Below are 24,842 nucleotides of genomic sequence, written 5' to 3'. Positions count from 1 at the left end.
GACCAGCTGTTATGTTCTAATTGAGGGTCTTTCAGAGTGGTTTTATATTTTTCTCTCTGTGAGCTAATCTTTAAACAACCCAACTGGTCATGGAAAGAGAGAAAATTAAATGAATATAAGAAACAGAACATAAAGAAAAATTACGTGCCTTCAAACAGGATAACAAGATAGAAATTCCAATCCTGAGGCCTAAATTTTTATTGGTTTAATGCAAGAAATCATTTCTGTTCTGCACTTGTTTCATGGACTTTGCAAAATGTATTTTTTCACCTTAAAAGAACTCATACTAATCACCCTTAGAGCTATGTAAAATATATATATGTGTATAAAATAGACTTGAGATGCCATTTAAAATGAAATTGTTGTGATCATTATAGACTTTAATTATTTCTACATAAATTGTCATGCTTTTTCAAAACAACAAAAACCCCACCTCCAGGAAGATGTTGAATTGAATCTTGTTCTCTCTCCTACTCCCTGGCCCCTGCCTCCTTGGGTTAGCATTATTGGTTATGTGCTTTCACCGACTCAATTATTTGAAAACATTTGTGGGTAGAGTTTAGCATATTTCTCTAATGGTAGAGGTTTATTTGTTCTGGCCCATTGAAAATGGAAATTGAGTGATTAAATTAAGGCTTCTAAAGATACTTAAGAAAATAAATGATGTATTAATGTTATTTGTTTTTTAAATACATGCAGCCAAGCAAATTAAACCTCATACAAAGTGTAATTCTTAATGCCTGCTGCTAAAGCTTGGAACACCTGGTTTAGGAGAATAAATGGGTAAAGCCAGTCACTATATGTAATACCCATGGATGCCCACTCACAAACAGTAACACTACTAAATATACCTAATTAAAACAATGTAAAAAAGTATATAAAACAATGTAGGAAAGGGTTGGATCATCTATTAAGGGTATTAGGGGGTTTTAATGGAAACTGGGAAAACACTTATCATTACAACTGGGAAGTCTAATTTCTTTGATCTAAATCTTTAAGAGGAGTAGACTTGTAGAGCTCTTCTGAAGAGCGCATGATATTGTCAGTCTTGACTAATATCACTCTTGGATGGAATCCAAATGGCTTTCTTTTATATTCAAACGTATTTATTTAATTTATTTTTTAAAGATTTTATTGGGGCACCTGGGTGGCTCAGTGGTTGAGTGTCTGCCTTTGGCTCAAGTCGTGATCCCCGGGGTCCTGGGATCCAGTCCCACATCAGGCTCCCCATGGGGAGCCTGCTTCTCCCTCTGCCTGTGTCTCTGCTTCTCTCTGTGTCTTTATTTTAAAAAAAAATTATTTATTTGAGAAAGAGCTAGAGAGAGCAGGGGCTGGACGTGAGTGGCGGGGAGTGACAAGCTGACTCCAGGCTGAGCAGGGAGCCCAAGTCCCAGGACCCTGGGATCATGGCCTGAGCTGAAAACAGATGCTTAACCGACTGAGCCATCCAAGCGGCCCTATATTCAGTTTTAATTTAATATTAGCTACAATGAAATGGATTTTTTTTTTAATTTTTATTTATTTGTGATAGTCACAGAGAGAGAGAGAGAATGAGGCAGAGACACAGGCAGAGGGAGAAGCAGGCTCCATGCACCGGGAGCCCGACGTGGGATTCGATCCCGGGTCTCCAGGATCGCGCCCTGGGCCAAAGGCAGGCGCCAAACCGCTGCGCCACCCAGGGATCCCTGAAATGGATGTTAATCATGTGTTAAACATAGTGTTTATTTCTACTTTACATTGTGCACTTATTTAAATTGTGAAAGTTCAAAGATAGTCCACAAAATATTACCATTTTCTACTACAACTTAGGTTGGAACCTCAGAACCTTTGATTGATCTCATATTCTGACCCATTAAGCATGAGATTAATCAGAATGAGATTAAAATTTATGAGTCACTGCTATAGGGAAGATGCAACAGTATTGGAGAAAATGACTAAGTAGAACATGATTTTTTAAAAAATCAGAATGAAGAATAAATAGATTTACTCAGTAAGTAGAAGGACATGACTAGCATTAAAAAAATTCTATAAAATGTTCCACATAAAATTTTAACCCCATAAAACATTACTTTTTGAATTCTGTGCATTATAGCTCCAAAACAAGAGTAAAAGTGTTACTAAAATAAACTGTCTAAGGGTGATTACTTAAAATCTATGATACACTCTTGATATAACGTATGCATATCTTCGTAGATTACTTTCCCTTAGAGTGGACCAAGGTATGCATAAAACAAAGTGCTTAAATGAGTAATATGAAAGACTCAAGGTGAAGTGGAACACGCAGGAAAATCTTAACAATTACAAAGAGATGCTTTTTCTGGTGTCCTGCTGAAGAATTTAAAGGAGGAAAAATCCAGTCAAGAAACTAAATATAATGTCTATGAACAAACTGCACTAACTCTATTTTGATTGTTTGTTCTCCATAAACTGGCTATATATACTGACTGACAACAAAAGGAAGTGAAAGCGGTCCTCTGGATCACTCAAAACAAAACGTATATCATAAATATACCTGCTTTACAGCAGAGTTGATTCAATATTTCTATGGGGACAAAACAAAATCTTGCATGTTAAATTGATGTTTTCTTCTTATGTGCTCAGAATAATTAAATTCCTGTATAATTTAATAATTTTCTCCCTACTCTCTATGTATTTTTTTAAGATTTATTTTGAGAGAGAGAGAAAGAAAGAGAGAGAGAGCACATGTGCATGGGGTGGAGGGAAGGCAGAGGGAGAGAGAGAATCTCAAGCAGACTCCCTACTGAACACGGAGCCGACACAGGGCTCAGTCTCACAACTCTGAGTTCATGACTTGAGCAGAAACCAAGTCAGATGCTTAATCAACTAAGCCACCCAGGTCCCCCTCTAAGTATTCTTTTAAATTTAAAATTATTTGTAAAGGTTAAATACTTATTGCAGTTTTCTTCTCCATTATATTATTAGCAATCTCATATATCTCTTAGAGAACTATTCATGCTCAACTTCATATAGATGTGTAAATTATGAATTTGCTTATTGTCAACATTTCAGAAGTAACTCAGTCAAAAACAACCCATTCAGATTATTGTTACCAAAAGGTCACATACCTATAAATGACTTATATTACATTATGTATTCCATCTTATCCCCATCCTAAACCTCCAGCCCTCTGCTCAATAGCTAATCCAAAATTAACTACAGGTAAGAGTCAGTTCACTAAAATATAAACATATTGACTCATAAGTTTAAGTAAAATATAAAATAGTTTATGATTGACTCCTTCTTGTGGAACTGATGAGAAAGAAGAAAACAGTATTAGGATGAACAATTTTTATTCATTAGCAGCTATTAACACTTATACTAATTTTATCTATAAACTTAAAATTAAAAGAAAAGTGAAATTAAGTAACTAAACTTGGAAATAAGTGCCCATGAATTGCTTCTCTATTGATGAATTCTAGAGTCATATGAAAATCAAGGGACATTACTTTCATACATAATTATGTCATTCATTCATTCATTCATTCATTCATTTATTCAACATTCTTGAAGCGACTCTATTGTCAAGGGTCTCTGCTAAGTGCGGGGCCACCAGGATGACTAAAGCATAGCCCTAGTCTAACTGTTGTTCAACTGTATGGAGGACACAGGCATAAAAACAGGTACATTCCAGTCAAAGAACAATGACACCAAAATATGCAAATTATGGTGTAAACAGGAGTAGACTTTGTTAGTGGTAGAAGAGCATAGGAGGAGAAGGAGGCAAAATCTGGAAGAGGGTGAATTAAGTTCAGGACATATGTTATCTGATTCATCTATAAGATCTCCAGGCAAAATACTGCAATGGCCCTGTGCTTCTTGGACCTTAGGTCCATTCTCTGTCTCTCCGCCTCCCATCAGGGCAGCTGCCCACCAAGAATGTTTCCCAGGCTCCCCTGGCAGGTGGCCCCCAGCTAGATTTGGTCAGACACTGGTGGAGATTGGAGAATGGGAGGAAGAAGTAACCAGGACCTTCCCACCCCACCCCCTGTCCTTGTGTATCTTGGGATCTGTTTGTAACAGTGCTGTTCCTCTTCCTTGCCTCCTGCTCCCTGCATTTCTGGCTCACCCTGGCTTCAGCTCTCAGGGACAGCGGCTCTCCTCTGCGTCCTAAGAGGTCTGCTAGCTCACTGCCGCCGGCTCGGGTTCTCAGGGAGACCGTGACTATGTAATCATTGCCAGCCATAAACTTTCCCTATTATAAATCTTCAGCATGGTTTCCATTCTCTTGGTTGAACATGAATGCCTGGCAGACATGAACTACTGGAGTCTGAATTCCAGGGAGTCTGGAGGGTAAATTTGGGACTAATCAACATATAGATGAGAACTTCTGAGTCTATGCAGAAAAAGAGTGTCTAAAACGATTGGTGGAATGAGGGTGGAACCCTGGGGAAATTGGCAGCAGGTAAAGAAAACACAGTCTTCGAATGAATCTAAAGAAAAACTTTTAGTAGAATCAGAAAATGCACGAGGGATTTGGCATCCTTAGCATCCAGCATTTGCCAGATGAGGTTTCTGATGACAGATCCCGTCACCAGTGAGATAACAGGGATTTGGGTTTCCTATTCCTCCATTTAGTGTCTTTGGGATACCATGCCATTAGTCATCCTTTTCCATAGCAGGTGATTTGGCATCATTTGCCTGAGCTCAAGTTGCTCGCTCTTCTCTCATATGATATTTGCACCTTGGATTCTTCTTATGTAAAACCAGCATAGGATATTATTTACCTTCATGGGTAACTTTAACAATTAAATGAGATAATACATGAAAAGTACTTAGGCTGGTATAAAGGAACTAAGATAGTCGAAATTACTGAGAGGTTGTACACTCAGTGAAGGATAGCGTGCCGTCAGATCTTATCACAGTATCTTGAAAGACAAGCTGGTCACTGTGCACCTTGCAGATACTGAATATGTGTCTGCTGAAGTTAAGGGTTTTCTGGCATTTTGTAATACATTTACCATTTGTTTAATAAAACCAAATTTAACTTCAAATTGGGTTTTCACCTTAAAAGTCTTTTTTCCTATAAAATGATTTTTTCCATTAATTTCTTCTGAGCTCCATACATTTAAGAATTCCCATTTTAAGTGAAGTTTCACGATTTATTTTCTATTTGCACAGTATTTGAACAAAAAATTTTTTTAAATTTCAACAAGATATTTGCTTTTCCTGAAAAAGTCTCCCGAGTCTCTCTCCTGTCACTCGTCTCACTCTTCTTTCTCTTTTATATTTTTAGTACCCCAAAGTACTTACACGTTAAATATAAATCAAGAAATTGAAAAAAAAAATCAAGAAATTGGGAAATTGTCCAATGAAATTACGAAATAATTCTAATGTAATAGGTAACAGAGAATGATGCCATCCTTGCCAGGGCTCTTGCCATTAGCACTTAGAAATGTACATTTATATTCAAAGGAAACAAATCAAACACTTATAGCATCACATGTAGATTCGACCAGAATCCCACGCTGTCAATTCTGACTTACCTTCAGGGTCGGCTAGTCCCACTCCTCCTCCTGGCTGCTTTACGGGCTCTTGCCCATTCTGTCCCATCTTCCCTCTGTTTAAAAAGAAAATAAAAGGTTACATATTTAGTCATGGTCTCCTAAATGCCGATGAGGAAACCCAGTTCACAAAATTAGAATGGCGGTATATAAGCAGACCTGAAATAAGTTACTTGAAGGGCAAGTATGAACACAATAAATTCCTCTGTATCATGTTGATTTTAGAAATAGGGGCCTATTATTTGTACTTAGTCTGAACAGAATACCTCTAAATTCAGTGTCTTATTCATAGACTCATTTATAAAGATCAGACTATCATGAAATTTTCAAATTTTGTTTTAGAATTAGGGTGTTGCTTTTTTTCTCCGTTTTTTAAACTCAGGAAGTGAGAAGACTTTTTATACCTTTGTTTTGTTATGATGACCTGTATAGACCCTTTGATGTGAAGGGAAATATTGAATTAAATGACTTACAAAAATAATAACAGATTTTTGTAATAATAATAACAATTAATTGTAATAACAGATAATAACAGATTGTAATAATAGATTTTTATTTTACTTAATGACTTTCAGATCCTTGTCTGTATTTTCAACTGTGGGTAGCATATTGGCTTTTGAAGTCAGACCTCCTGGTCTCTGCCTCTGGCTTCACTATTTCATGCTATGTTGTCATCTAAGGCAATCTACTCAATCTGGTAAATCTGTTTCTCCTCTTCTAATGTAAAGATAGTAACACTAGCTAGCTTTTGGGTATGAGAAAATCACATGGAAAATGTATATAAAGTACTTAACACAATGCCTGAAATATAAAACTCAATAAATAGAAAATATTAATAAGTAGGTATGCACCTAACAACTTTAGGATTCAGCCAGAGTCTAGTACTCTTTTAGTTTCAGCCCCGAACTTTCTGGGAGGCTAAATCGATGAAGGATTCATGATACTCTGAGCACTGTATGTTCAGAATATTGATAATGTAACAGTCCAAACACTATAGGTTACCTCTTATTTCTTCAGTCAGAAAAAAAACTACATGGCATAGAAAAGATTTTGGAATTGCCTTTATACATACTTATATAAGATGTTCTAAAATGATGAAATAAAAACACCTAAGTGTTAAAAAGGGTGTTTGAACAAAATAACATCTCGATACTATACTTTCTAGACAATAATTCTGACATGGCAGGATTTGCTGATAATTAGTTCTTACTTTCACAAAAATATTTGGTTTGCTGAATTTGCTGAAGATGTAATTATATTTCTTTCTTGAGAATCCAATTACATCTCACTTGAAAACTGCTCTAAAAATCCTCTTACCATTCTATAGAGTTGGTCCTGCACATAATGAAAGAGGAATAGATATAAACTTCGAAATTATTTTAACTTGCAAGCCATTACATCTTCCATTATGACTATTCTAGGTCAGAGGTTTCAACACAAATTTTTATCAAGTGCGAAGGACTTGCAAAAATGTTAGATATCATATTTATATACACACACACTTATATACATGTAGATACCATCTGCATCTGAATATATACCAAAAAAGTCTTGATTAAGCAACGCACAAAACTTTAATTTGTTTAACTGCTTCAGTGAGATTCAATACAAGTAGACGATAGATTAAAAAAAAAATTAACTGTGCTCTGTGCCAATCAGACAGAGAGAAGAGCTTAATAACTCAGTAGCAATCTTACTGTAGGCAGCTACTATGACTAGTGAGGGGAACCAGACAGCTTGTTACTGAGTCAAACTCAAATGAAAAGGAAAATCATTTTAGTAATGTTCATCTAACAGATGAGAGTACTGAAAAATTACTATTCTATATATGCCAAATTTTAACAAAATATTCATAATTTTTAGTAATAGTAAAATTCGGGTAACTTTTTATTTGCTCTTGAGTCCTAGGTTTCAAATTGTAATGGTATCTGCTATTCTGCTGCAGTCTTTGTTTTTAACGAAAACTGACTGTAACATTAGGTATACAGACAAAATGTGCAGGAGAGGCATTTCTAAGATTCCACAGGTACCTCTGCAGCATCGTGAAGCTAAATGAAATACGAAGGAAATGCAACTGTGGATTATATGAAGGATGCAATTTTCCTGAATTCCCAGGAAATAATCTTCATCTCAGAACATGCTGACTACTCAGTTTATAATTTATACTTGTTAATCAATCACCAAAAATTTATTGAACTCTCATGTTGGCCTAAGCAATAATTGTGTTAGACACAAAAGGACATATAAAAGAAATACCAAATACTGCTTTGGAAAAGAGAATTTTCTTTGGCAAAACAATATGGCAAAACATAATGTGTCTGAGGCAGTTTTTAAAAGCTTTGATTTATAAGAGAACAAGAAAATAGGAAAAATAAAATTGGAAATTGGTGTGTATGCAAAAAATACATAATCTATTTCCACTTCAGATATTTAGATGTTGAGGAAATAACGTGGTTTTTCTCTTGAAGTTATAACTTTATCATCAGTGTTAAATTATTTTGAAAAGTGTGGATAAGTTGGAAGGATATTAAATGATGTGTGGTTAAAAAATTACAAATTCATATGATATTCATAGCTGAGAGAGAAATGTAAGGAATTTGCTGAAATCCTCTTCATACAAGATCATCAGAGGCAGAGGACTGATGAGATTAGATTCCTTTTAGAATAATTCCAATTAAAAAAAAAACCTGATTAAATATAAGTATTGAATCTGTAGCCTAAGTCTTAAGAAAAAAAAAAAAAGATGGGGAGGTGATCCGATAATATAGCAATTTAAGTAGGAAAAATATAACTTGAAAATCACAAAATAAACACATTTTTCACTGTCCAAACTCCTTTCCCCCATTATTTTGCTTTTGTAAACTGAGCCATTATCTATATATAGATATATATATCTATATATAGAAAATCTACTATAGAAAATCTACTCCTGGAAATGACTTCATTCAACATTGGAGAAATGAAGATCCTTTAACAGGGGCCCAGATCAGGGGTTTGCAAACTCCCAGGGGCCCAGATAGGAAATGGTTTGAATGGTCTCTGTACTCTCCTGCCTCTATAGTGAGGAAGCAACATTAGGTAAGACATAAGCGAATGGGTGTGGCTTCCAATAAAACCCTATTTATGGATACCGAAATCTCAATTTCATATAATTTGTATGTTGCAAAATGCGATTCTTCTTCTGGTGTCTTTTCCCCAAACATTTCAAACTGCAAAGGCCATTTTTAGCTCACAGACCTTGCAAAGCTAGATTTGCCCTGACCTAGATCCTGGAGATGGGTGTGGTGAGGATGTTTTTGAAATCCCGGAAAACTAATTACCTCGGAGGAGAAGAAAAGGCTGAAAAGTATAGACTCTGATATTGGAACAGACATAACCTACATATGTATCTCGGATGCTAACTTTTGCCACCAACATGACTGGATCCATTATGACACATTCTAAATACAATCTGCTTTCATTTTGCATTCGATTTGCAATTTCATTTTCTTGAGGCTTCACCTATTGTTACTAATGAACTCTATTCCAAGATTATCTATGGGCATCCAGGTATTCCTTGATTTTGCTCTAGTTCAAAATCTTCCATTTTAATTGTGGTAAGATTTATAACTGAAAAGTGTCTACAAGAAGCCCAATGTGTTATCTATTTCCAAAATGATATGTGAGCTTTTAAATCTGTTTAAATCTCTCCCTATTCAAAGTAAATTAATCTAACTTTATCTCAAATACCAATAATATTTGTGTGTGGTCATGATGTGATTGAAGCATCAACAGACTGTTGCTGCTGAACTTAATTTAGTTATTATGCTGGCAGTTTTTCTATTAAATACAGATTGCCCTGATTAAATAGTCCTGGAAGTGACCAGCATTCCTCCTTAATCCAATCTTTCCTGAATCTTCTATTTTCTATGTAGGCATAAACAGCTGAAGTGCTTCAGGGACAATGACTCAGAACTGGATAATTATCTAGTTATTTCCTGTTAAGTGTTAAGAAAAGCTTAGTCATCATGCTGTTAACTTTGTAGTGAAAAAAAGAAAAAAAAAAAAAACACTTACATCCTAGGAATAGGAAATAGATTGGTTTCCCCTGCAGTGCTGCTGCTCCCTTCACTGTCGACACTATACCCGCTGCCAAAGCTGCTGCCCGAGGAGCCGGTGGACACGGAGCTTTCTGCAGGCCGGTGGTTGGTAGGCTTTGCTGCATGGTGTGGGAAGAGTCAACACCACAGTCAATCAATCAATGAAACTCCCACTGATCTCCAAATGCATAATAAAATGTTTTCTTCATTTACATGGATAATGACACAGCTCTAACAAGAACTCCACATTTCTTAACTTGCCTTTCAGTTTCTTTTCCTTAGCCAAGAACGTGCTGTGGTAACACTAAATGCTTGAGTATTTTTATTGGACATAAAGGAACAAAACAAAAACCTCAATTGTTTCAAGGAATAAAACATCAGATTATAGACCGAGGTAAATAGTATGTAGCTGTTCTATGACTATTACCATTATTCTTATTGCTATTTGTGGTTTATTTGTACAGTATTATAGTAAGGAATATGAGTAACATATATGAATTTTGGCTATTTCATGGAGCAAGGAATTTAGAAAGACTTGGGTAGAGTGAAACAGCAAGATAAGGGAAAATTTCTCAATTATTTTCCATATTAAATAGAAATAATCAATAATCTCTTTTTCTTCTGAGAAGTGAAGATGCAAAACACACCAGATGATTTCAAGATGTGATTGAAGAATTCTGTTCTTGTTTGCATGTATCTCTAATAACTATCTCCAGCAGGTTTTAAAGTTTGAAGACCTTTGCTTCCCCTTTGGCATGTCTTCACTTATGATTGGGACTTGTGTCAAAAATTCCTTAAGGGTGACTTTTTTTTTGGTATAAAGGAACCCATATTCCCATAGAAACCTAATTCTGTGCTGCTCAATACAGGAGGAGTACAGTTCCAATACTGTTAGTGGAGTTCTAGATCAGAGGAGACTTGGGGGGACCTTTTGGAACAAAAAAACAGAAGGCAAGTGTTTGCTCTTTTGTGGAGAGAAGCTTCTCGAGGTAGATTTTTAAAGTTATAATTCTGTCTTCTGCCACATGGTCAGAATTTAAGAGCATGGGCTTTGATCATACTGACAGGATTTGGAATCCTACCTCATTCTGGAGTAAATCTAAACAGCCTCAACTTTCACATTTGAAAATAGTGGGGTCAGTAACACATACCTCAGCTCACAAGACTGTGACCATGAGGAGTGAGATGAAGCAGGAGCTCAGTGACTTTCTCTTCCTCATCCTGTGATTGTATTTGCCTTACTCCCAACCTCTTCTGGGCTTTCCTGTCAATCGCGACTCCCTATTATCTCTGAGCATATCTAGTCCTGACAATGAATCTGCCTTGATTTTCTTTCTAATTCTAGACATGTTCTAGGCTACAAAACTACTTAGAGTCATTCTCTTCTATAAATACACCTGCATTCAATCAGGAGTTTGTTAAGCAATTGGATAGATGCACACAGCTGGGCAAATAATTGATAATCATTTAATGATTTTGAGATACCTATATTTTTCTTAAAAGGGATGTATACAAAAATAATGACTCTTACTCTGTGGAATTTTAATAAAACCAATATATCCAAATGAAGGGAAGAATACAGACATTGTGAGGGAAACCACTCGAGGACAGGAAATCCACCATCCGGGTAATCAGGATCAAGTCTTGTAAAGGTTTTGGCTTTTCCTTACTTCCCGGCTTCTTCCTATTTCAGGACAACAGATTCTCTAAACCCACCAGGAATTGCTATTATATATATTCCAGTGATGGCAAGATCACTTTCTCAGAATAAGGAAATAAGGAAGAAGTGTTTGCCAGTAATATATCACGTGTCTATAAGTTGGGACTAGCTATTTAGAAAAAGGCTTGAATATTGTTAAATAACCAATCGGCAGTGAATTACTAGTAACGCATAGTAGATTTGAGGAAACAGAAAAACATTGTACTGTTTGATGTTTTCTTTAACTTCTGTAGAAGAAACCCAGATGGTGTATTTAGTGTTAACGTAAGGACTTTTTAAAAGGATAACTTAAAAAGTATAAAGGATATCTGACTATGATATAAAATTATGAACATTTATAAGGTAAATTAAACTGTATAATCAAACACAGAATGAGTCAGATTAGTCAACTGGTTGTAAATAAAGGAAAGCTGCCAAACTTTTTGATTGGCATCATGTAATCTAATCAACAGTGCTGTTATTATTTTTTTAGTATGATATTGAATGAAACACTTTACTGTCATCAAATGTGTAGATTTTCTAATTTCTTTTTCTTGAAAAAGTCTCCAAACAAGAACATATTAATTTCACTGGGCTAAGCCTGCATTATCTCAAACACGTTAATGAATAAAGTGCTTTTATGACTTGATATCAGAGGCTAGATCTTATGTAATTTCAAGATATCATGAGTTTGGTCACATTCTTTAGTTTGCCTCTCAAAGTCCTTAAGCATCTATTTCTCTCCCATCATTCTCCTTTGTATGTTTTCCACAGAAGTCCCCTTAGACCACTCAGGCTGGCTCCCTCTGGTTTGGCATTGTGTTTTGTTTTGTTTTTTCTCCTGACCTGTGGCTGGAACGGTTCTTCCAATTTGGCCATGCCTTTCTCTGCCCCCATCACTTTCTCAAATCAAAATTGTACCCGTCCATAAAGGCGCAGCTCGGGTTGCTCCTGCTCTGTGCATTTCCCTCATCCCCCCACTCAGAAACCAACTCTTTTACACCCGCGCTCTCCAGCACAGATCACAGCTCTGTTATTGCATTGACCACTTTCTGTCTTTAGTTCTGCTTGTCACACCCATGTTGCTGTTGGAAGCTGAGCCTGTGTTCTCCACAGTAGCCTTCTTAAAAGCTTATCCTGGAACTATTCTGAAGCAATATCCCATGAAATGATAATAATAACATTAACAATTCTTTCTCTCAACCCAACAACTGAAACATCCAAATGATTTAGTAGATATTTTACTTTTCACCTGGCTGTGTCCACTATGCAAATCATAAATCTCTGGTTAACACCACCACTTGAGGTGGGAGGGGTTTTCTCTCCATGTTTTGTCAAGGAAACTGGGGACAACACAACTTTCTTGTAGCTTTCAAAAAAGAGATGCAAATTTAATCTGTCATATTGTAGAGAAAAATCATTCAACTAGATGTTTTGTTTTCCTAATCCCTCTGAAGCCAGTGTAATTGAAAGGAATATTTAATGATCACGCACTAAACAAAGAAGTGAATTTTTGTGAATTTTTAAAAAAGTTTTGTGAATTTTTTTTAAAAGTTCATAACAGACCATAGATATTTTATATATGCATTCAAATTGGAATGACAGTAAGAAATAGTATAAATAGCATTCCATGGGAGGACAAGACTGTGTTCTTACAGACATTAGTACTTGTGCTGATTCCAGATCTGGACTGGCAAACACTGGCTTATATTTCAATATACATTTAATAATATTTAAAACCAGTGCTATTTTAAAATAATATTTTAAAACATTCAAACTAAATCTGACTTTCCATAGTCTTATGATTCCAAATTAATAATTTAAAACGATTCCACATTTGCTTTATTCTCTTTTAATCAGAGTCTCAGATACCATGGACCTACATTTTTGCATCTACTCTCCTTTTAATTCTTATTTGTACTATTAAGTACCAACTAGGAGAAAGAATGTGTTACATAAATATATGATGGAATAAGCCCACTCCCACAGAGAGGGCTCCTGTACCCTAGAGGAATATATCCTAGAGTGTTAAATCATTTCCATACTCAATTATTGAGGGGGCATTTCAAGTAAACATATTTTATCTTCTGTGAAGCAATTCAATCTGTTTTAAATTATTTTTTGACCTCTTCATTTTCTTCAGATGCTAGATGGTTAGACATCATTTTGTTTTATTACTCCACTGTGGCTAACCTTAATTAAACCTGGTAGTGTCTTTTCGACTGCACATCTGTCTTCAATTAGTTTGCTCTGTTGGTTTTTCCCTCCTCAACCAAACTTAAAAATGCAGAACTATCAGTGTACCTACCACACGATGGCAGCACTGGGCTTACAGTCCGTCGATCAGAATTGGAGACTATAATTGTGGAATCATGGAAATTAAAAGCTGGTAAAGATTCTAGAGATAGCCCGCCCCAGAACCATCATTTGGCCTATAGAAAAACTAAGCCCAAGCCCTGGAAAGATGAAGTGATTTGCTCCACGTCACACGCTAATCAATGAGAGAAAAAAAATAAAAACTAAAAAGTTCTAATCCACTTTTCTATCACATCTGATGGTCTCAAACTGATATTGTGAGTTCTCTGCCCACCTCAGAATTCTGTGCTTGGGATGCAGAACAAGGCCTTGCTGCCTGCGATGTTCTATCACTGGTTTTACATCCTTGGTCCAACTCCGTTATATCCAAATATTTTAGGAATGATTTATAATATTGGTAGTCTATAGTATCTCAAATTACTTGGTTGACACAGTAGTATCTTCATAGATCGAAACTAAATCAGTCGGTAATTATTTTATTTCAATAGCTTGATGATGGAACCGAAATAATTGGCTATTTTAGGTATTATGTGTATACACACACACACAATTTTCCTCTCTTGCTAGCTTTAACTTTAACTTAGCTGAGCATTATTTTGGTGACCTTTTGTACTTTCTTCCCACTGCCTGTCTTTCTCTCTCTGTGTCCATTCTTATTGCTGTTGTTTTTCTGGTTATTTTTACTAATGATATTTGGCAGTTTTATCTCATTTATGAGTTGATTTGCTTTGAACGTGAACCTGAAGTTCCATTGTTATCAGCATAATTTGTTAGGTTTTCCCTTGAATTAGGTCCAATCACATTTTTTATGCTCCCTATGACAGTTTAGGGGTATTAAAATGAAGTGTGGTGTTTTACAATTTAATATTTTTAAATATTACTTCAGTGTATTCGTTATCTGATTTGGAAAAATTCTCAGGAAACCAGCCATCCTCTTCTCCCCCCATAGGATAGGTAGTTTCGATATGGCTACTTGTAGGAGTTTCCACATACTTCCAAATTGCAAGTTTTTACAAATGAATGTACTGAAAACACCTCAGACTTCTATGTCATTTCTTTAAAATGGCAAATTACATATATATATATGTATATTATATATATATATAATTTTGGAAAGTTATAACAAACTATGAGAAATGGAATGTTGCAGTTCTTTTCCCTTATAAAAATCAAAGTATGGGGATCCCTGGGTGGCGCAGCGGTTTGGCGCCTGCCTTTGGCCCAGGGCGCGATTCTGGAGACCCGGGATCGAATCCCACATCGGGCTCCCGGTGCATGGAGCCTGCTTCTCCCTCTGCCTATGTCTCTGCCTCTCTCTCTCTCTCTGTGACTATCATAAATAAATAAATATTTAAAAAAAAAAAATCAAAGTATGTTCCTTCAGATATTCCATATTCACATAGTAGCTTCTTTCAGAGAGGAAGGATGCCTCTTATTTACTAAGTCCCAGGAATGGTGGTAAAGCTTAGTCACGTTCACACTCTTCCTTCTCCATCCATATTGGCCTTAGGACTGAATTTCCAAGACATTTCAATAGTCAATGCGATCTGTTTTTATCTAATGCTATCAGTAATTTTCAGATATTTCCCTGTACTCACTCGTCATTCATTCTCTAGCTTTGTAGATAGTGGGATTAATGATCACTCCCAGAAGTAATAATACATAACTTTACTATAACAGGTGTTTGTAAGGGAGAGTAAAATTTAACTAATAACATAGTAGAGAGGATTTTTTTTTTTTACATAAATATATGTGATGGCTCACTATGCTATAGTTCTTAGATTTTTGCTGGATTGTTGCCTTTTAGGTACATCTTCTGTTTTTAAGGTTTTTGATTCAGAACTAGTTTTCAAAGAAGTAAATAAAATATTTAAATGTTTAAATTAAATATATTAAATAAATATTGACATTTTAATATTTAAAATATTTAAAATAAATACAATTTAAGTAGGAACCAAAATTTCTTAGTAACTAATGGAAAAAAGTTTAAGATATTATCATAAGATAAAAAATATTTTATCTTTAATAAATTTAGGCTCTAAATCTATCTGTTTCTGAAGAGAGAGAATCAACAAAGAATTTACTAAGTACCAAGTTTTGGTTTTGTGCTAAAACATGCTACCATAATTGTTATAACACAAGAAATAGTTTTTATCTTTAAAAGATTAATAGTAGGGAGACTCATACTTGGAAAAAATGCAAGATCTGAATTAAGTTCTCAAAAGCCACTCCTAATTTTTCAATATTCATTTAATTGTATTTTGAACCACAAGTATTCTCTGTTGCAGTTTGATTGGAAAACATGCAGGATTGTTTGAGTGGAAAGTAATTTAAAAATAATCAGTTTTGGAAAACGTTCTTACATAATCCTGAAATTGGTAACTTAGATCATGAACATGTAGATAACAAAGATTTTCTCCTTAAATCAAATCCACAAAGTTTGATTTATATTAACATTTTGCCCAAAGCAGACTGTTTTACATGGCTAACGTTATAACAAACACTATTATTTTTCCAATCATTTATATGTTGTAGTCAGAGGGCAGAGAATAAAGAGGAGTTTGGACAATTATTACTTTCTCCCCTCCTATAGTTGGTTATAGCACAGGGGACTGTAAAGATCATTAGTGAGAACCAGAGCCAGGACAAATAAAAATATAATTAATTATATTTCCAGATATTTCTAAACATGAGGATGTTTGAATGCATATAAACATAAGGCATTTTTTCTTTTTCAAACTCAGGGGAGCAAAACCTACACTTTTCCCATTCTTCCTAATTCTTCCCAGATATCTAATTGGTTATTCAATAAATATTACTAGGATGGGAGACTTCCAGGGAAATCTACCTAAAAGGCAACAATGCAGCAATTTTCATGTGTTTTGTTCACTGCAGGGTCACTAATGCTTTGAAGAGGTTCTGGAACATAATAGTCATTCAAAAAGTGTGTATATGAATATGAATAAATGATGAGCTAATATACGTTATTCAAATAATATTGTCTATAAATGATAAATATTTTCAGAATTCCTTTTTAGCTTTAATTATTTGAAAACACATTAAATTGTTACTTGACAATAAAAGTCAAGAATTAGGTAAGAAGTAAAATTTTTTCTCAAATTTGAATCAAAGTGATGATCCTCAGTGTAGTGCCAACAAAATTAATTTAAATATATGAGACCAGTAATATAGATAATACCATAGGAGATAAAAGGAAACAATTCATAACAATTTTTTCCAATAAGCCTTATCTTTAAGATAAGGACACAGATAACAGTTATTCTAACTTTATAATATCCCTTCTCTACTTTAGGTTAGGAGCAGCTTGATAAAGCTGATAGGCAATTTTCTAGTCAAGTTTTGAAAGTAGAAAACAATATATAATATATATGGACATACATTCATAATCTGACCTAAATCAAGCCCAATAAAATAGTTTAAATATTAAATAAAATATTGTCATTTGTTATATATAATCTTAAGAATTATAAATTAACATTAAATGAGAAAGGAAAGAAGGGATTCTGAAATACAGTTTAAAAGAAGAAAAGCATAGAAAGTTTAGAGACAACTATGACATATCTTGGAAGAGATCTCCAGTTACCTACTGTCTTCAGCTACTGGAAAAATTATGATTGTGCATAGAATAGGTATAGATTAGTGGCTCTTCAACATTTTGATCTCAAGACCGCTTTCACATACTTAAAAAATATTGAATTCTCCAAAGAACTTTATTTTGAGTTATAGCTATCAATATTTGTCATATTCAAAATGAAGAAAAATTTTAAATAAGCAATGATAAGCATATATTCCATTAACCTTCAAAGCAATGATGTCATAACATCTCATGTAAATGCAGGAAAACCCCACTGTACATGAGACAGAATGAGAGGGAAAAAGGCAACACTGAATATTCTTGTATTCGACCTGGTAAACCTTTGAAAGGGCCCCGGGGAGCCCTTGAGAATTACTGGTCTAAGATTTACCATAATAGAAATGAAAAATTAAGTATGAAAATGTGTAGAACCCAAGTAGCCTCAGATTTCTTTGATAGTCATCTTAAATCACTATATACATGACTATTCTGTTGTGCCTTTCATTTTGTATTTTATGGTTACAGTGAAAAATATCAAGCTTTTAGCCTTTTTTAAAAAAGATTTATTATTATTGATATTATTCTTATTAACCTCTCTAGCTTTGGAATTTGTTCTGTACTGAACTTTACAACTCTACAAAGGAGAAGGTGTGAATTAAAAATGACATATATCAAAAAATTATTCTTGTCTGTTCTACTTTTGCTTTAAAAAGCTACTTTATGGTATGAAGAAACCCACAATAAATAATGATATTTGGCAGGCATAAAATAATGCACATTCTCCTAAAAATGGGTTTTTCTCTACATAAAGTCTTTAATTTGCTGGTGTCTCAATAGTTGGATGAAGCCAAAATAGGATTCAGTACTTGTTCACTTTATGAAATGTCATCAGCAATGAGAACAAATGAACAAACTAAAAGCATGTAATAGATCCATATATCCATATATAAAGAAGTTTAAATTATATACTGTAAAAAAGTCCACTTTTTATAGATTTATGCAGATTCCAAATACATTTTATAGAGAGAATCAGGTAAAATTATAATGTGACCTATTTTCAAATGATGAAAAGTGGATTTTGTTCCTTTTATTCTTTTAAAAACAAATATAGCAGAAATTTTACTCCACTGTTTTGCTTTTAGATTTAGAAAAGGGTCCCATGCTTCTTTTATCAAGCATTTTCTTCTTAAAAGTTTATCCATTTTTATTTGATTTATAATATCAATATTTTTATTAGACATTGTTCAAATTATGCACTTAATTCATTAATTAATTAATTAAATTTTAGTCTTCAGTATCTTCATGGAAATCTTCAGTTATCTTAGAGTATCTTGAAATACATTGTTATAAAGCTATGATTGTCTACATTATTACTATTCCTGTATCTAAAAAACTCAACATCCCAATCAAAATTCTGCATTTCTGACATGTTTCCATTTAAAATCAGTAAGTTTTTTTTTTTTTGGCTCAACAATTAATTGTAATTTACACACTCAATGCAGTAATAAAATAAAAAGAAAGAGAGGATATTTTCAGAGCCTGGTTCAGTACACATGAAGATTCCTTTCCTCCTATCCCAGTAACTGAGTCCCCCCTCTCTTCACCACCCCCACCCCATTTTCTTGCACAATGCTGAATGGGTGAAATATCACGGTTTTACATAATGTAGTACATGCAGATGAAAAGTGGAAAAAATAAAGTAATTCATGGGTAGTTAGATATCCAGATTTAGGCAATACTGTTAAGTAGCCAGATGATATCCGTCTGCCTCTCCTTAGTAGTGTTTCCCCCAGTTCCATGATCCTTCCTACCCAGGGGAACACTCCCAGGCAGAGGCTCATGTTTTCTGTGGTCCCACACTGTGTCCCCCTCTGCCTTCTCATGCTCCATGCTTCTCATTTCTCTCCTCCATCAGCATTTGCCTGTCTCATTTTCTCAGGCTCCTGCCTCCCTGGTGGTAATTTGATTAATTAACTTTTTGAAAATAATTTGTATCTTAAAAATTAAGTTGAACATTGGGAAAGCTACGTCATAAGCAGCATTTAAGGGACTTTGGCATGTTAAAATCAGATCATGTATTCACAGTCACATCCAGGCCTAGAGCTAGATCATTTGACTAAGGTGCAGTGATATTGAAGGCAAATCTGATACTTGGCCCGTTGGTCTTGCTATTCATGTCAGAAGAAATGAACATATAAATCCCTAGTGTGAACCAGACATGTGGATGGCTTGGTGCAGACCCACAGCTCTTACTGGAAAAGAACAAAAGCACCTATTGATGGTAGATCAGTGGATTCACCTTTGTAAATAAACGTCCACAAACGAGAGACGGTGTCACCTGGTCAGAGCTATACATTTACTCTCTATGGCTCCGCATGGCTAGTAGAGATACTCCTGGCAATGAATGTCAAATGACTAAGGAAAATTTGGAAATGGGTAATCAATCATTCTAAGAAAACATGGAAACGCAAATAAAAAAAAAAAAACAACAAAAGAAAAACTTTAGAAGAGCATTTTGATCTTCACAGACAACAAAGAAAACCCTCACCCCCAGAGAAACAAGCAGAAAACTTTAAAGCTGAGATGATCCAATTGGATTCCCTCAGATTTTGTTGGATGTTTGCTGTGTTCATATCATTACAGTTTCAATTTTCTTTTTATTCTAAACTACCCAAAGTTTTATCTAAGTATTTTTTTTTTTTTATACAGGAACACATTGAAATGAGGAGTGCAAATCTGTTTTTATTAGCCTCTTACATACGTGGTGGAAGACTTCACCTCCAAATGACCTCACTTTAATTTCTCTTCTGATTTCTCCTTTACTTCCTTTCCAACCCTGTCCTTCCCAGAAACAGAGAATGCTAAATCTTTCTGACCCAAAGTGACCACCTACTTCTGGTCAGGAGAGATTAGGACACCGATTAGCTACTGCCCTTGGTCACCAACATTCCTCTCAGCCCCATAGCTTCCACCCCATAGGCTTCCACCCCATAGGCCTCCACCCCACCAGCCTCCACCCCACCAGCCTCCACCCCACCGCCTTCCACCCCACCGCCTTCCACCCCACCAACCTCCACCCCACCGGCGTCCACCCCACCGGCTTGCCCAAGACAGCAGCTCCCACAGGTGGCGGTTAGTAAGAGTTCACCACGGCAACATGGGGACTTGGAACTCTTCTTTGACAGGTGCTGAACATGAGCCTTATTGAAAGTGGAGTTCCCAGCAGTGGTCTGCAGAAGGAGCTTCAGGCCTTTCTCCTACAACTGGGCCACACCCGGGAATGCTTTACCCTAATCCCCTCATGCACCTTATTTAGCCGTTGGTCTGCTCACCTACCCGCTCCAGCCCATCCTGATGGCTCTGACCTCATTGCCCAGGGTGGAGGGACATTTCTCCTCAACCTGTATTACTAAGTTTAAAATTCACATACAATCTTAGTACCAAACAAAAATAACTCAGGAATTTCAAAATGCACCTAAAATGTAGTTGAGGTCAACTAAGTTACTATTTAAGGTTGTAAGAATGCTTCACTTTGTTTCAGTTTGAGTATGGTTTTGAAAAAAGGACCACTTTTAACACCCCCACACCCCCTTGTGGCTGTCACCTTCTGAAATGGTGGAGCCTGTGTTCAGCCAAACCAACCGGTTTGGAAAAAAAAAAAAGTTTCCAGGGATTTCTAAATACAAAAGGGTCATTTAGGCATCAGGATTATCTGGCACAATCTGTCTCATCTTTCTCTTCAGGTTTCCTAGCACAGCTAAACCTGCAGGGGGACAGAGAGCTTTCTGGCTCGCTCCGTAATTCTTGTCTGACCCATATTTTATGCTACTTCAGGCAGAAATCTGCTGAGAAGCTCACAAAAAATATTCGAAAGGCTCTTTAGGGACACTGGCCCCCCTGCTGGAGGAGACTTCAGATGCACACCCAGCCTCTGCGACTCGCTTGCCCCAGGCTCACGCAGCACAGGGGTCATTCCCTTGGTCTGGCAGCTGGATTCCAAGCCTTCACAGGAAAGGATCATGTTGGGAGGGCAAGTCTACATCGCATTCTGACATCGTTTCTAGCAACTTCTAATCAGTTCTGAGAGCTTAAGTGATAAATACCAAGTATGTGGATGACGTTGTTTTCACCGAAATGAGAGGCTGTGATTTCAAAGGAGCCGATGCACTTAAGCGGCCAAGGTTTAGGCCTGGGAATGAGGGTCAGGTTGCCAATTCTAGAACTTTCTGCGTGTTCTATCCATTATCCCAGCCCTCTGATAGTTCACTCAGAAACCAGGGGTAAGAATATCCGCCATGAATACCTCATCTAACCGGTGGGAGAGAATGAGAAGATGGGTGACAAAGCAGTCGGTGCGATGGGAAGAACTGTCCAGATGAAGGGCATCACCATCAGAATGCAGATGGGACTGTATGAATTTGACTGCGAGGTTGAAATGGAAGGCTTTTATCTAAACACTTAAAATTAAGGAACTTGAAAAAAAGATTTAAAACAAGGAACTTGTTGGCTCTTTGTATGTTTACATCTTGTACCAATTTTTCTAAGCTTTAAAAGCTTTTTCAAGCTTTTTTATGCACCATTTTATATAATTTTAATCCTATAGCATGTTGACTATTAATTGTTCTGCAAAATGCATGGTTGAATTATATTCTTGGTATATTTATAGTAGCAGGACAATAATTATATTACAGAAAATGGCATTTTATCATCAGTACAAAATTAAACAAGAAAGCAGCCTATGTTATCTTGATTATTTCAATACAGAATGGCTTCAGATAGTCACAGTACCTTCTAATGGGTGAGAATATCCATTACAGCATTGTGCAAAGAAAGGGAATTAAAAATATTTTGCTACAAATTTTAAGAACCGCATCAAGAAAAAAAAATCATTCAAAATATAGTATCGTAATCCTGAAGTCATGATGATTTAAAATAGAGTGAAATAGGGAAGCATTTCACTCCTGTGACACTTATAGCTATGGAATATTTGAAGTAAGAAAAATGAGTAACACCGAGAAACCAACTGAATTTATTCAAATGGAAGAAAAGGTGAGAGGCGGGATTTTAAGTACCTTTGGGAAGTACTAGTGACCTAATCAGAAAAGGCAAACTGCAGAGGGGACAGTGACCTGGCTAATTCCTAAAACATCACCATGCTTTCTGACACATAGGTCTTCCACTGCCCGTGAATCTCTGATTGGTTGGGACAAGACTGTATTAAAAATGGTCGGTTTGGGGGAATAAAGGGAAATACAATAGAAAAAAATATATGACTTGATTGTAATTGGGGGACACGTAGAGAATCATTAAATCAAGTATTTTAGGGTGGGAAGAGACTCGAGGGGGCACAGCTCTCCTATTTGCTTAAACCCTTTATTTTAGAAATATTTTTGGATCAAATTTGGAGATAACTCTGTAATCACCCTCGTTTGATTCCTGTGACTGGCAGTGGCCCTCTTTCTTGGGGAAAGCCCCAGAACGTTGGGGTCTAGTTAGGGAGGGATACAAACTTGCTTTCCATTCTGAACACAGCTATGGAATCAAGTTTGGATGCACCTCCACAACCAGGGCTCAGAGGATCCCACCCGTCTAGCCAGGAACCTGAGAAGATTGTGGAGCAGATCAGATGTGGCAGCAAGACATGGTGGACCGATGGCCCAGAATAGCCCAACACCATTATTTACTCCTGTGGTTATGGATGCTTGGTGCTTTTATTTGGTAGTTATTTTCCATCTAGCTAATGATGTTTCAACACAAAACTTTGTTCTGCCCCCAAAATGTTCTATCGTTAGAGGTCTCACTAGCAATGGAATGGGAACTATCAATACTCTATTGCAAGGAATCAAATGAGAAAGCAAAAACTGACACACTCATTTTAAGCTGCATCATATAACAATGGCTCAGAACCCAGTGGTTTATGAATGAAATAAAGATACTTTATTTATTACACAGGCACTTGGATATTCACATGCCCAACACATCTGATACACTTAACAACTATGGAAACAGGAGTGGAAAATGTCTGTTTGTAGGATCAAGAGAGAACTTTCACCATGTAAAGGTGAATTAGTGCATTAACAATTTTTCCCTTACTTTCCTCTAAAGAATTTCCAAAATCCACTGATTTTTTTTTAAAAGTTACACTTGAAATAATATGCAACAAAAACTGATCTACATTCCAACCGGTATGCTAACTCGAATTTTGAGCAGTTTAAACTTTTATCACAATGCAACATATTTATAGTCATGCTTGAACAGATTAGGTTAGTAGCATGCATTCCATTCTGCAAATATGAATATTGTTAATCTATTTCCCAACAGAAGTCAAAAGATGCCCGGTGCATAGAAAAATACAAATCACTGTAGTCAATATATTATGGGACTGATCTGGGGACTTACACAGTGATGATGAAGTCCTGAAATGCCATGCCCACAAAAGCACATTAAGAAGTGGATAAACATATTTTATCAGACAATCTCTAAAAATGAAAAGATGAGGGCTTTAAACTGGGGGGACGTTCTTGCTGTGTGCTTTGAATAGCGCCTTTCTGCTCACCTCCTTCTGGCTTGACTGGTCCATCAGACATCACCTTCCTGAGGGCTAGCTGGCTTTGGTCTTGGTTGCCATTGGCTGGTGGAGGCAGATTATCAGACTGAGTTCTTTGAATGGGGAGGACGCCTGCTATGCTGTGTCTGTGCTGCTTCCTGGCATGATTAGCCTGACCGCTCTTATGTGCTGCTGTGGCGGTGTGGGTGAAATGGAAACCCAGAGTATGTATCCTCAGATGGAACCAGCTTACATGTTAGTCATGCAAACAGAAGTGATCTTTCGCTCTTTTTAAAGAACTTGTGTTCCCGAATGCCAAGATGACACCACATGCACAGCACTGAAGGGGTTAAAACTGGCTGTTTCTTTGGAAAGAAGACTTTGGGAGATGGGGGAACCATCAATGTCTCTCTGTTGGCCGGCTAATGCCTCCTGGGAGTCCAAGCGCACCTCCCTTTGCAAAATCTCTGTGCTCCTTACGTTTTGATATACGGGTCGACTAAATTGTCAGAAAGCAAATGAAAGTACCGCGACTCGGATGGGTGGATTGTTGGGCTTCACCGGATACCCTGACTGCGTGAGGATCCAGAGGGGAAAATGCCCATAAACTCTCCGGTATCCCGTACAAGGCGAGGCCCAACGGCGCGGACCGCGCTGTGCTCCTTAAGGGGGTCACACGCCTCGTCACCTAGGTCTACACATATGATCGATATTCTGTTTTTGTTTTCTTTTTGAAAATGTAAGACATGACTTTTGTCACGGTTTCCCCCCAAGTCTAGGAAGTCCCCGCAGGGAGGGCTGCGGCGTGTGACCGTGGCTGGCGCCCTGGGGGCCGAGGCCTGCGGGACGCCCTCCTCTTCGCCCCCCGCCTCGGGGCGCCCCCGGCTCGCGGCGGCTTCTAGAGCCTGCGTGCCTGCCCTTGGGGGGCTGTGCCCCTGGGGGGCTGCCTGCGTGTGTCCCTTGGGTGGCTGTGCCCTTGGGTGGCTGTGCCCTTGGGGGCTGTGCCCTTGGGGGGCTCCTGCGAGTGTGCCCTTGGGGGGCTGTGCCCTTGGGGGCTGTGCCCTTGGGGGTCTGCCTGTGTGTG

The 24,842-nt window shown here is 36.8% G+C and overlaps 1 protein-coding gene across 5 annotated transcripts in view; it reads right to left on the bottom strand.

Annotated features, from left to right (window-relative positions):
• PCLO (piccolo presynaptic cytomatrix protein) overlaps positions 1-24,842 on the bottom strand; it is a 390,788-nt gene that overhangs the window by 41,436 nt on the left and 324,510 nt on the right. For all 5 annotated transcript variants that reach the window (XM_077863838.1, XM_077863839.1, XM_077863841.1 and 2 more), the window contains 3 exons: positions 23,768-23,950; positions 9,579-9,720; positions 5,505-5,578 (listed from right to left, as the gene is read on the bottom strand). In XM_077863838.1, the coding sequence (XP_077719964.1) occupies positions 5,505-5,578; positions 9,579-9,720; positions 23,768-23,950 (399 nt within the window). The remainder of the gene's footprint in view (positions 1-5,504; positions 5,579-9,578; positions 9,721-23,767; positions 23,951-24,842) is intronic.

The sequence above is a fragment of the Canis aureus genome, chromosome 21 (genome assembly GCF_053574225.1).
Source record: "Canis aureus isolate CA01 chromosome 21, VMU_Caureus_v.1.0, whole genome shotgun sequence".
In the NCBI taxonomy this organism is placed as follows: domain Eukaryota; kingdom Metazoa; phylum Chordata; class Mammalia; order Carnivora; family Canidae; genus Canis; species Canis aureus.
This window is presented reverse-complemented; position numbering and strand designations above follow the sequence as displayed.